The sequence below is a fragment of the Hylobates moloch genome, unplaced genomic scaffold (genome assembly GCF_009828535.3).
Source record: "Hylobates moloch isolate HMO894 unplaced genomic scaffold, HMol_V3 SCAFFOLD_21, whole genome shotgun sequence".
Classification (NCBI taxonomy): Eukaryota; Metazoa; Chordata; class Mammalia; order Primates; family Hylobatidae; genus Hylobates; species Hylobates moloch.
In genome coordinates this window covers 11,272,994-11,286,542 of record NW_026652296.1, presented here as the reverse complement: position 1 = coordinate 11,286,542, position 13,549 = coordinate 11,272,994, and the positions used below count along the sequence as shown (strand labels likewise).

Genomic DNA, 13,549 nt, shown 5'->3' with positions numbered 1-13,549 from the left:
GACGTGAAATCCCTGCAGTTTTTGTTGCATGATTTCATACAGCAAGGTGATTTTAAGGAATGCATATGAGCTGTATTATGTTCATAATCGACTCTGTTTTCTTGAGGAAACTGAGGCCAAAGGTTTATGTAACGTGCCCACTCACTTAGCATAATGCACGCACAATAATGATATTAATAATTATTACAATAATTAACATTTTTCAAATGCCTGCAATGAGCCAGGCAGTGGGTTAAGAACTTAGAAAGATCCAATTCATTTATCCTGACACTCCTGGGGTGTAGTTATAATCAGAACCCTCATTTTACAGTTGAGGAAACAGAGGCTCAGAAGGTAATCCAGCTTATGATTGCACAGGGGCTGGACAGGAGGACAGGGCAGATGTCATAACCCCTGGTCCAATCTGTTTGTGATCCTGGTGGCCAAAGCTCCTGGGGTTCAAAGGAGATAATTTATGAGGCTCTCGGCCCCACAGGCATTAAAATAACCAAGTAGGAACAGTGAAGTTCCGCCAGTTCCTGACACGAAGTTCTGAACATGCAGCAGCAGCTGCAGACGGACAGCTATGGTCAGCTGAAAGGAATGTCCAGTATTTGGAATCTGGACACCAGTCTTGGAGGGAAGAACCTGCTGCCAGATCTGATTATTTCGAAAGAAATCCGAAATCTGGCTTTTTTACATGAGCTCTCCTGATTTTTAAAAGCACATAGTTGTAAAACCACAAATAAGAGATGGCTCACGGCCTATCCATGTGGAGCCTCTGCCAAACCATTCTCCTGGCTGAGCCCTCAGTTCCAGGAGAGAAGGGCGCATGCCAACCAGGGGATCAGGAGCCACCCTGGCCCCATCCTGGCCGCCACTTACTGTTTGATGCTGTTGATGGCGTAACTCCTCCCCAGGCAGTGATTGTGCCCCGCCCCCCAGGGCATATTGTAATTCTTCAGCCGTTTTCCATCCTTGTAAAAGTCTTTCTTCTCTGATCCGTCAGGGTTCAGGAATCGGTTGTATTTAAATACCTGAAATAGGAGGAAGGTCCTTTTCTGACCCCATTCCCAGAACAAGCCGACACCAAGAAAAATGTATGAGAATGTTCATGACAGTCATGTTTGTAAGAGGGAAAAACTGGAACCATATACAGGTCAATTGATAGGGGATTGGTTAAAAAATTATGGCAAAAGGTTTGTGTGTACTGACATGGAAAGAATTTCTACAATTGGTTGTTGAGTGAAAAAAGCAAGTTTCAGAATAGTATATATTGTATGATCCTATACACACACCAATCTTTTCATGGCGTGTGAATGTGTTGTGTGTATGCCTGTAAAACCATGAAAACAATTCACAAGGCACAGTCCAAACCGTGGTTAGAGAACTCTGTAGAACTGGAGAAGAAAGGAAATATATAATTTTTTACATTTAAGTATATATTTCTCTGTATTTCTTTATACTCTATGATATATATTACTTTTGTAATGTAAAATAAAAGAAATTAAAATATTTTTTAAAAAGAAAATGCCAGTTTCCTTTGGTTACACTGCACAGTGGTAAGCCAAGGGTTGTACCTGAGCACAGAGCTTGGCATGGAGTAGCTGCTGACTGAAAGATGGGTGGAAGGATAGGTGAATGAACCAGTGGATAGACTAAGAGATGGAAAGATGGATGAATGGATGGATGGATGGATGGATGGATGGGTGGATGGGTAGATGGGGTGGATGGATGGATGGGTAGATGGGTGAATGAATGCGTAGATTGATGGGTGGATGGGTGAATGGATGAATAAATGGATGAATGGACAAATGGATGGATGGATGAGTAGATGGGTGGATAGATGGATGGATGGGTGGATAAGTAGAAGAATGGGTGGATAAGTAGAAGAATGGGTGGACAGACATAGGAGTGAGTGGGTAGATAAATGGGTGGGTGGATGGATAAATGAGTAGATGGATGAATGGACAGATGGATGGATAGATGGGTGGATAGATGGATGGATTCATGGGTAGGTGGGTGGATGAAAGGGTAGCTTGGTGGGTGGATGGATGGATGGATGGGTGGATGGGTGGATGGATAAATTAATGCATGGGTAGATGGGTGAGTGTGTGGATGGATGGATGGATGGATGGATGCATGCATGGATGCATGGGTGGATGGATAGATTAATGGATGGATGGGTGAGTTTGTGGATGGATGAATGGATAGGTGAATGCACTCAGATCTGGCTCATCCCAAAGTCACTGATTTTTCTCCCACAGACTCCATATGACCAGGCGCCCTTGCCATTTACCTCTGGGTCTGTGTAGATTTCTGGGTCTCTCTGGGGGCTCAGGAAGGGGAAGAGGAGGAGGCGGTCACCACGTCGTAGGTTGAATTCTCGCCCATCTGCCATGGGCATGGCCAGGTCCACCACAACCTCGCGGGTGATGAAGGGGGCAGCTGTAAGCCTGAGGCTTTCACTCAGCACGCTGTCTGCATGGGGCAGGCGCAAGGAAGGGTCAGCAGGCTATCCCTTCACCTGCTCATATGCCAACCACAGCTCTTATTTTACAGAGGAAGATGAAGAGGCTCAGAGAGGGTGCCTGCCTCGCCCACACAGTCACACAACAAGGTGAAAAAGGACACATGATGACATGTGGTCTCTGTGGTCCCTCAGAGACCCTTGAACATGAGGGTATCCACGTAGGACCCCCAGAGAAGTTGTGAGGGAAGGTGGGAGCTAGGGAGATATCAGAAGGCTGGGGAGAGAGTAGGGCCATCAATCTCTGTTCCTGCCTGCCCGGCATATATTTCTCTTCTGGAAATGGGCCCCTGATTTTCCTCTAGGGTCCACCCCTTTCTCATTCTCAGGGGTTAGACTGCTGATTCTATGCTCAACTCCTGGGATGGGGCTGTGACTGGCCAATCAGAGCATCCCTCTGAGCCCTGTGATTGGTTCAGTATGGACACATGACCCAAAGAAAGCCAATGAGACACAGTCTTGGGACTCTTGGTGAGAACATTGTAAGAAATACAGAGTCTCACAGAGCCAGAAGGAAGTCAGCCTTGAGCTGCCAACAGCTACTGCCAGCCTGAGACTGGAGCCAACCCAGTGGGAAACAGGGCTGAGAGGTGGAGAGGAACTGAGTAGTCCTGATGACATTGTTAAAGTGCCTGGATCCACCTGTGCCTGAAGCCAGTCCTCTGGGCTTTTTAGTGACATGTCTTAAAGTACCTTTTCACCTCAGTCAATTGAAATTAGATTTTCTGTCACTTGACCCCTAGCTGAGACTGCAGTATGGAGATGCCAGGTGTGTGAAGATAGGAGGCTCAGGGAGACCCCAGGTTGGAGGACACTGATGGACCCTGGAAGACAGGAGCCCATGTTGGGGAGGGCTTTGGAGGTCCATGATGATGCAGTCTTAGGGGCTATCTTGGAGGGTCTGACCATCTCACCGAGCACAGGTGTGCTGTCTAGAACCTTCTGTGGGAGGGTGGTCATTTGCGAGACAGGCTGCTCTGCTTGCCAAAGGATACTCTCGAGCTCTCCGCGGACAGCAGCCAGGGCTTCAGGATTCTTGAGAAGGAAGAGCAGGAGCCAGAAGGCAGCGGGACCCATATTCCCCTGCAAGGAGAAGGGCCCCTGTTATGCCATTATGAGGGTAGAGCTGACTCATCTCTGCCGGGGACATGGCTCAGGCCAAGACAGAGGGGCCAGTAGGTCTGGGCTCCCACTGCTGCCAAACACCCGGGCATGACCAGTGTCTATCTCCAGCCTCAGGACATGGCCAAAACTGCTCTGTGGCCCAAAATACCTATTTCAAAGCCACTCGTGGCATCCCTGACTGTGTGCAAAGTCACTAATCCTAGGTCACACAGGTAATCTTTATAGCTAATCAGCAAAACAGTGTCAGTAATAGGAACAGGATGTATCAGTTAAGACTGTTCACATCTGAGAATGATCACATTGTTGGCCCCAATTCTTCACCAATCCCAGAATCCACACTCCTTACCATGTGAACTTGCTGTTCGTCCTATTCAAGAGCCAGAGTGTATTTCCCCTGCCCTTTGAATTTATGCTCAGCCATGGACTTGCTTTCGCCAATAGAATGAGGTGGAATTGAAGGAACAGCCACTCTATGCCTAAGCCGCGAGAGACTGTGTTTCCACTTGCTCGGCAAGCCCACTGATCCCAAGAGGAGGATGAGAGACTCATGGACAGAGCTGAGCTGCTCCACTGAGCCAGACCCACAGACCCGTGAGTTAAATAAATGCTGATGGGTGTATGCCACTGAGTTGTTGTGGATGTTTGTTATGCAACAATAGCTAACTGGTGCAATATCTAAGGATTTGCTTCCAAATATAATCATTCTTGATGTAGTCTGGGATGCAAAAAGTTCCCTATATGCTTTGTATCTTAAAATTCTATCAGTCATTTGAAGAATAAATGTGTGTGTGTTGTGTACGTATAAAACAAAGCCGCAATCATCATTGATGACTGAAAGCTATGAATAAAAATTATTTAAACTTCCCAATAGATAAACACTTAGGAAAATGAGTGGAATTTCTTGCTTCAAGGTTTCAGTCTTAGCTGAACATTTTCATACACATTTTAGCCTCAGCTCTTTGGTATGTGGCTAAAATGTGTATATGGCACCCTTTAGTGATCCAGATATGGGAAGAATACCGACTAATCTCAATTTGGGGGAAGGTTTTTGTCTGCCGTGACTATCCTATTCAATCATAATAATGGAATATTAAATCATCATTAAATATCATGTTTACCCACTAATTTCATTACAGACATAATTGCACATGGGCAAAAGGACATATGCACAAAGATAATTATTGCAGTGCTCATGTAATTGAAAAACGCTGGAAACAACCTCCATGTCTATCAATAGGAGATCAATGAGATAAATGAAGATCCATCCATTGGATGATGATGCAGGAAGTCATTAAAAAGAAGCTGGCTCTGTGTGTACTGATGTGGGACTGTAGCCAAGACACACAGAAGCATGCAAACAGCAAGGTGCAGGGTGGTGGCTCAGCATGCTGCCGTTTGTGTGTTTGTTTAAAGAGAAATATACATGAAGAAGTACAGACCCTCTCTTTTTTTTTGAGACAGGGTTTTGCTCTGTCACCCAGGGTGGAATGCAGTGGCACAATCGTAGTTCACTGCAGCCTTGACCTCCTAGGCTCAAGTGATCCTTCTGCCTTAGCCTCCCAAGGAGCTGGGGCCACAGGCACGTGCTACCTAGCTAGGTTTTTTTTTTTTTTTTTGGTAGAGATGGGGGTCTCCCTATGTTTCCCAGGCTGATCTCAAACTCCTGGCCTCAAGCAGTCCTCCTGCCACAGCCTCCCAAAGAAGCATAGACCATCTCTAAGAGACACCAGAAACGGGTAACTGAGGTTACCTTGGGATAGAAGCTGGGAAGACAAGAGGATAGGGAGGAAGGAGGCTGACTTTCCTTGCAAATACCCTTTTAAACTGTTGCAAATTTTTTAATGGACACACTAATTTTAAGTGAAACAGAAGCCACCCAGGCTGGAGTGCAGTGGCGTGATCGTGGCTCACTGCAACCTCCACCTCCTGGGCTCAAATGATCCTCCTACCTCAGCCTCCCAAGTAGCTGATGATACAAGCATGCACCACCATGCCCGGCTAATCTTTCTATTTTTGAAAGATGAGGTCTCACTGTGTTTCCCAGGCTGTATCCAAATGATTTCTATAGTGATGTACACTGTCATGAGAAATGCTCATGTTACAATATTAAACCAAATAGAAGGTTAGATTAAAACAGCTGCATGATCTTAACCACAGAAGAAAATCCTACGGGGAAAGGCTGGAAAGAAATGCACCATAGCATCAATGATGGTGAGATAGATTTTGCCTTCCTCTTTAGTGCCCGTGAGGCCATGAGGCCAGGAGGCACCACACTCCTCTGCTCAATACTTCCATCACACAGGTGCCATTATTAGGCCTTTTACTGAAAAGGAAAACGAAGTACTCCCTGGTCACTACCCACTGCCCAGCATATAGTGGAGGCTCACTGATATTTGTCAAATAAACATCTGTGTCCCTTTGGATTAGAAGTCGAGCTCCAAGACAGCCTGGGAGGTGGGCTGGAAGATCCCTGGACTGAGACCAGGTAGAGGTGGGTTCAAATCCCAGCTCCCCACTTTCTGTGACTGTGGACAAGTCACGTCCCCCTTTGGGTCTCAACACTGGGGGTAACATTGCCACCTCTTGGGTGGCCGCAAGGGTCCAGTGAGGCTGAATGCAAGCAATCCCACAAGTGCTGAGCCCACAGTAGGTGCTCAGAAGTGGTTACCCCTCCCCCATTGGCCCCTCCCCTAGATTTGAAAACAAGTAGGGGGGGCCTCCGGCCCTTTCTGAGAGTTCCGCCAGCACCTCAGGTCCAGCTGACACAGCAAGGTCACTTGCTGTCCATCACTTAAATAGCCAGGCAAATGCGGGTGATAAATAATTCAACACTGGCTTAGCTCAGCGCCAAGGCCATTTTATCTGGCCCAGATGGTTAGATGGGGGCCACCGCTCATTAATTACCAAGCAGGAGTGGAACACATGGGCGCTTGGCTATCTCTGCCTGCAGGAAAAAGCTGTGGCAAGTTAGGGAGGTGACCAAGACCTCCTTCTACCCAACTGCATAGATGTGAGTGTGAGTGTGTGTGAGTGTGTGTGTGTGTGTGCACACAACCATAAGAGATCCTGAATTTGCCACCCTGGAATTTGAGCTTTCACCCATGGAGCCTTGCCTCCGTTTACTCAGGAAGACACTTCTTGTTTGTCCTCATTCCCTCCTACTGCAGCCAAAGGCCATGACCCAGCAGTGCCACCCGCTGTTATAGCTTTCCTGTGAATGGTGGTGGCTGACCTCTGGGAGGCACTAACTGCGGGTCAGACCACACCCTTAGCGATTCGCGTGCCCCTTCTTGTTGCCTCCTGACCACATGGCCCATCAGTGGAAGTGGGGGACTTCCGCTGCCCGCTCCCGCCTGCATCCACTTCCTTGTCTGTGGGTAACAACACCCCACTTTCCTTCGTAGAACCACCTCCTCTTAAATCTAAGTCCGTGTGGGTCATCCAGGACTGACCCATCCTTCAGACTTCAAGTGTGGGCGTGGGATCCAGGCGGAGGCACTGAGTGATTCACGCAGAGTGGGGCATGTGACATGGGCTGGGCCAGTGAGTATCAGGCTTGGGAGCTGTGCTAGAATTTAGGGGAAGGGAAGTCCTCCTCCACGGGATTGCTAAATTGCCTGGAGCTGCTGGAGGCCATTGTAGCCATCCCCCAGGGGAGACCCTCTGAGGATGCAGCCCGGCAGAAGAAGGGAGACCTGAGGAATGGGGGTCACAGATTGTGTTTCTTTTAATTTTTATGATTTAGATGAATCCAACGGAATAAAAGAATATCCCAAGTGTGATAATGATGTGTTAGTGTAGGTCATAAATTGTAACAAATGTGCCACTCTGCTGAGGGACACTGGCGATGGAGAGGCGAGGCATTGGGAGAAGGGGGCTAAGGGAGATCCCTGCACCTTTCCTTCAATTTTGTTGTGAAACTAAACCTGCTGTAAAAATAGAGTCTATTTAAAACAAACAAACAAAAGCCCTACGTGCAATGTGGGATTGTGGATTGGCTCCTGGAAAACGATATTAGTAGAAAAACTGGGGCAATGTGAATAAAGTATGGACTTTAGTTACTAGCAATGTCCCAGTGCTAATTTCTTAGTCTTGATGAATGTATTGTGGTTATGTAACATTAGGGAAAGCTGGGTGAAGGGTATTTGGGAACTCCTGTACTATCTTTGCAACTCTTTTATAATCTAAAATTATTTCCAGATTAAACTACTGAAGACAAAAAACAAAAACAAAAACCAACCCTCTTTACAGATGGTGAAACTGAAGCCCAGAAAAGTGACTTGCTTGAGGTCACATAACTAGTTTAGTGACAGAGCTGAGATTCCACCCGAGTCTGTCTGACTCTCAATACTGTGGTTTTGCTTTCTACTCCATTGTCAAATGCCTCAAGGATTCTTCTCGATGGTAACTATCTCGGCAGAGCTATCTGCAGGCCCAGCAGCTCCCGTGGCCCCCTCCCCTACCTCTCAGGACCACCCAGGAGTTTCCAGGGATGTGTGGCTGTGGCTGCTGAGGATGTGATGGGGTGAAGGCCAAGCCAGATATGGGGAAGAAAGAGAAGGATCAGATGTGATGGATGGGGCTGAGGGATATCATGACAATCAATGGTTTCAGTCCTGGCATTACCAGCACCAATGGGCTCAGAGCTGGGAGGGAAGCCTGACCTGTGTTTGGAAACTCTCCTCCGTCTGCCCCACACCACCCCACCCACCCCACCTTCCCTTAGAGCCTCCTCTTCCCCTTGCCTGGACCTCAGGTCTTGGCCCACAGGGTCCTCCCTGGATGCCTGAGCCTCCCACTGAACCTTCCATCACTCTGGGTTCCAGGTTCAGGGGTTCTGGATTCATGAAGCTGTTGTGAGGATCCTATGCGATGGTGTTTGCAAAGTGCTCAACAGGATGCTTGGCCCAGGGTAAGTGCTCAGTATCTTTTGAGATTATTATTCCTGACTCATCATCTCCGACCTGACAGCAGCAATCACAGCTACCATTTTTCAGCCTCTCTGCAGCATCTGACCCAGCTTCCCACTCCCGGCTCTCCCCCCACCTTCCTGGCCCCTCCTCCTCACCTTTCCCACCATTGGAGAGCCCCAGGGACGCCCCCTTCTTCACCCACTCTCGCCCGCATTATCTTCTCCAGTCCTGAGGATTTAAACTCCTCTATGCTGACAACTCCCAAGCCTGGACCTCAAACTTGAACTCCAGACTCTCTTCTCCAGGTGTCCACTCCCCCATCTTCATCTCAAATTCAACATACCCAAAGCTCAACCCCCGATCTTCTCCCTGAAACTTCCTCCTCCCGCCATCTTCTTCATCTGCCCATGGCTCTGCCATTCCTCCTGTCACTCAGGCCCAAATCTGGAGTCATCCTTGATGGCCTCCCCCAAGGTCCCATCCAACAGCAGATCCTGTTGGCTTTACTTTGGAATATGTTCAGAATCTAACCACCCCCCACCCGACCCTGGCCCAGCAGCATCCTCTCTTGCCTGGATCCTGCAATGGCCTCCTCTCTGCTCTCCCTGCCTCTACTTCCCCACCCCCTACACTCTCTTGTCAGCGCTGCAGCCAGAATGATCCCTCTAAAGAATAAGACAGGCCAGGCCTTTCCCCTGCTCGGAGCCCTCAGCAGGCACCTGTCTCACTCAAAGTAAAAGCCAAAGCCCTCCCCACGGCCTACAGGGACCTGTGTGGTCTGGCAGCTCTGCCTCCCCACCATGTCACCCTCAGTCCTGCCTCAGGGCCTTTGCACTTGCTGCTCCCCGACTGGGAGCCTTCACTCTGTATATTTACATGGTTCATCCCTCACTTCCTGCAGTCTCTGCTCAGATGTCACCTTTCAGTGAGGCCTTCCTGGGCCTGCCTTCTTGCTGCATCTCTTCTCCACAGAACACATTCCTTCTAATACTTTTTTTTTCTTTTTTTTTTTTGAGATGGAGTCTCACTCTGTCGCCCAGGCTGGAGTGCAGTGGTGCCATCTTGGCTCACTGCAACCTCCACCTCCCCGGTTCAAGTGATTCTCATGCCTCAGCCTCCCGAGTAGCTGGGATTACGGGCCTGTGCCACCATGACTGGCTAATTTTTGTATTTTTAGTAGAGTCAGGGTTTCACCATATTGGCCAGGCCGGTCTCAAACTCCTGATCTCAAGTTATCTGCCCACCTTGGCCTCTCAAAGTGCTGGGATTACAGGCGTGAGCCACTGCACCTGACCTCTAATACATTTTAGATGCTTACTTGTTTGTTTATTTATTTATTTATTTTTGAGATAGGGTCTCACTATGTCACCCAAGCTGGAGTGCAGTGGCACAATCATGGCTCATTGCAGCCTTGACCTCCTAGGCTCAAGCAATGCTCCTGCCTCAGCCTCCCAAGTAGCTGGGACTACAGGTGTGCACCACCACGCCTGGCTTTTCTACAAAAAAATAAGGTATTTTGTGTAGAGATGGGGTCTTGCTATGTTGCCCAGGCTGGTCTTGAACTCCGGGCCTCAAACGATGTCCCTCTCTAACCTCCCAAAGCACTGTGATGACAGCTTATGTGTTTATTAATTGTCTATCTTCTCCCACCAGAATGCCAGCTCCCTAAGCAGAGGGATTTTTGTCTGTTTTGCTCACCGCTCTATCCCCAGCTTCTAGAATGGGGCCTGGCACACTGTAGGTGCTCTAAATATTTGTTGAAGATGTTTCTTGAGCACTTGTTATCTGCAAGGCACAGTTACAAAATTGCACATGTATTCCTGCCTCCTTTCATCTTCACAACCATGTCTTGAAGAGGGTGCTACCATCTCCATTTTACAGATGAGTAAACCGAGGTGCTCAGAGGTTAAGTGACCGACTTGCCAGGAAGTGTCAAAGTCAGGGTTCAAATCCAGGCTGGGAGGTCACAGAGCCTGTGCCAGAAACTCCTAGGCCAAGTACCCTCTTGGCTCCGCTCCCAAAAGGCTCTTGAAAAGTTTTCCCACCTGCCTGAATTCTGGACGCTGTCAACGACTCAACCTCAGAGGACATCTTGTCCCCAGCTCCCGCCCAGCTCTCCTGGCCCTGCCAAAGGCTGTTCCCTGGACTTTCTGCCACTCAAACCCCTCGGCCAGCATCCAGTTTTGCTGACGCAGGTCATTTCCACAAGGGTTCTGGAGACACTTTGGAGCTCCAAGTCATCTCTGCACATAAATATGTTATTAGGCACTGATGTGGAGGACAACTGCCAATTAATCCCAGCCCCCACCCCTTGCCAGTCTCTGCCTGCAAGGACAGTTAATGGCTCTGAGGAAACTAAAAATAAGCTGCAAGTCGATGGGAGAGGAATTACCCAGAAATGTCAGCCTGTGCAACTGTCACTGTCGAAGTGGGGCCAAGAGAAAGATGGGGCTTGGGGATCAGGAGAGAGGGCAGGAACCAGGCCTGGAGCCGTGCAGCATCGAAGGCTGCCCTCTTTCTCTCACTCCAATATCTGGTCCATGACCAAGTCCACTGGCTCTGTCTTCCTGAAATTTCCAAAATCTACCCACCTCCTCATCACCTCCATGGCCACCACCTGACCCTGCCACCACAGTTCCCTCCTTTTGCCCCCAAGATCCTGTCCCTCCTCTGCTCAGAACTCTCCTAGGCCTCCATCTCACCCAGAGAAAAATCCCAAGTCCTCATTTGTGAGGCCCCACAAGGCCCTCAGTGACCTCTTCCCTCGGTCTCACGCCCCCTCCCTCACTCTGCTTCAGCTGTGTGATCCAACTCTACTCTGCATGATCCAACCCCAGGGCCTGTTTCCCTTATTTGGAAACTTCTATCCCCACATCTTCTCCAAGTCTCTGAATCCAGCTTTCTTATCATCCAGGGCTCATTTCAAATATCTCAGGGAGGCCTCCCTGACAACCCCAGCTAGAGCAGACCCGAAAGTCTCTCTATTCACAGCCCTGTTTTATACTGTACATATCATCATCTAAAATCGCCTTGTATATGTTTCTTTGACTCTCTGCCCCCTGTCCCCTGACCCCCCAAATGGTAATCAACACAACACAGAATCTTTGAGGCCTATGGTAAGTACTCAATGGATTTTTTTTAAGAGGTGGGATCTCACTATGTTGCCCAGGCTGGTATCGAACTCCTGGGCTCAAGCAATCCTCTTGTCTCCCCCTCCCAAGTAGCTGGAACTACAGATGCACACTACCATGCCCAGTGTCTCAATGGAACTTCTAAACAATTCTTCAAAATAACCGGTCTGCACACTTCAAAAAATGTAAAGGTTATGAGAAACAATGAAACGGCACAGAAACTGTGCCAGATTAAAGAAAACAGGTTGGGTGCAGTGGCTCATGCGTGTCATCCCAGCACCTTGGGAGGCTGAGGCGGGCGGATCACGAGGTCAAAAGGTCAAGACCATCCTGGCCAACATGGTGAAATCCCATCTCTACTAAAAATACAAAAAATTAGCTGGACGTGGTGGCACACGCTTGTAGTCCCAGCTATTCAGGAGGCTGAGGCAGGAGAATCGCTTGAACTCAGGAGGCAGAGGTTGTTGTGAGCCGAGATCATGCCACTGCACTCCAGCCTGGCGACAGAGCGAGACTCCATCTCAAAAAAAAAAAAAAAAGAAAAAGAAAAAGAAAAGAAAACTGAAGAGTCAGAATGACTAAATGCAACGTGTGATTCTGGATTGGATGCTGGACCAAGATGAACCAAAAAGGACATTATTGAGACAACTGGCAAAACTGGAATACAGACTGTTTATTAGATAATGATCATGTATTTGGGCTCATTATCCTGAAATTGGTTATTGTACTGTGGTCATGCAGGAGATGTTCTTGCTTACACTCAAGCAATAGGGATAAAATAGCATGATATCTGCAACTTATTCACAAATTATTTCAATAAAATAATCCCAGTGGGGAAAGAGAGCATAAGAGAGAGAGAGACAGAGAGAGAGAAAGCAAAGGTGGTAAAATGTTTAAAACTGGGAATCAAGGTGAGGCATATATAGGAGTTCATTAAACTATTTATTAAACTTTTCTATAGATTTAACATTTTTCCAATCAAAACAAAAACAAAAAGAAGCTGGGTGTGGTGGCTCACACCTGTAATCCCAGCACTTCCAGAGGCTGAGGCAGGCAGATCACTTGAGGTCAAAAGTTTGAGACCAGCCTGGCCAACATAGTGAAACCCCATTTCTACTAAAAATACAAAAATTAGCCAGGCATGGTGGCAGGCAACTGTGGTCCCAGCTACTCGGGAGGCTGAGGCGTGAGAATCACTTGAACCCGGGAGGCAGAGGTTGCAGTGAGCCGAGATCGAGCCACTGCACTCCAGCTTGGGCAACAGAGCGAGACTCTGTCTCAAAAGAAAAAAAAAATATATTGAATGAATGATTCTGTTTGTGATGCTGTTTGATAGTAAAGGAAGTCAGGGAACTGGTTTGGGCGGTGGGTATGTGTGCACACACCCACACTCACATCAGCATGCACTCACAAATGCACACCTACATACAAATGCACACACAGGCATAGTCACGTGCACACCTGCACACGTGCACAGACATGCACACACACATGCGTTCATATCACAACCAAACATGCATACCTGCACACACCCACTTGCACATTCACACCCACCTGTGTGGCCCACAGCTGCAGCACCAGGGCCCGTGCCTGCATCTCCTCTGACACACCCATCTCCTCCAGGTGCAGCAGGTAACTCTCCAGCCATTTGCTCCGGTGGGCCCGCGTGGCCAGCCTGGCTGGGGACAGCAGCTTCCACAGGCGACTTTTGACACTGCACATGTGGTCCTTGTCCCCTGCAGGGACAGAGCACAGAGAGTAGGGGTTACAGATTCACCATCCCACACCCAGGGCTGGCCAGGCATGACCTCCCATGAGGCCAAGGGTCTTCTGAATGTCACTAGTTGAGGGTGGGGAGTTCCTGTGGGAAA

The 13,549-nt window shown here is 48.4% G+C and overlaps 1 protein-coding gene across 1 annotated transcript in view; it reads right to left on the bottom strand.

Annotated features, from left to right (window-relative positions):
• PTGIS (prostaglandin I2 synthase) overlaps positions 1 to 13,549 on the bottom strand; it is a 45,155-nt gene that overhangs the window by 5,742 nt on the left and 25,864 nt on the right. Inside the window, exons 5-8 of the mRNA XM_032142680.2 lie at positions 13,233 to 13,414; positions 3,424 to 3,592; positions 2,279 to 2,460; positions 865 to 1,016 (exon numbers count right to left, since the gene is read on the bottom strand). Coding sequence (XP_031998571.2) covers positions 865 to 1,016; positions 2,279 to 2,460; positions 3,424 to 3,592; positions 13,233 to 13,414 — 685 coding nt within the window. The remainder of the gene's footprint in view (positions 1 to 864; positions 1,017 to 2,278; positions 2,461 to 3,423; positions 3,593 to 13,232; positions 13,415 to 13,549) is intronic.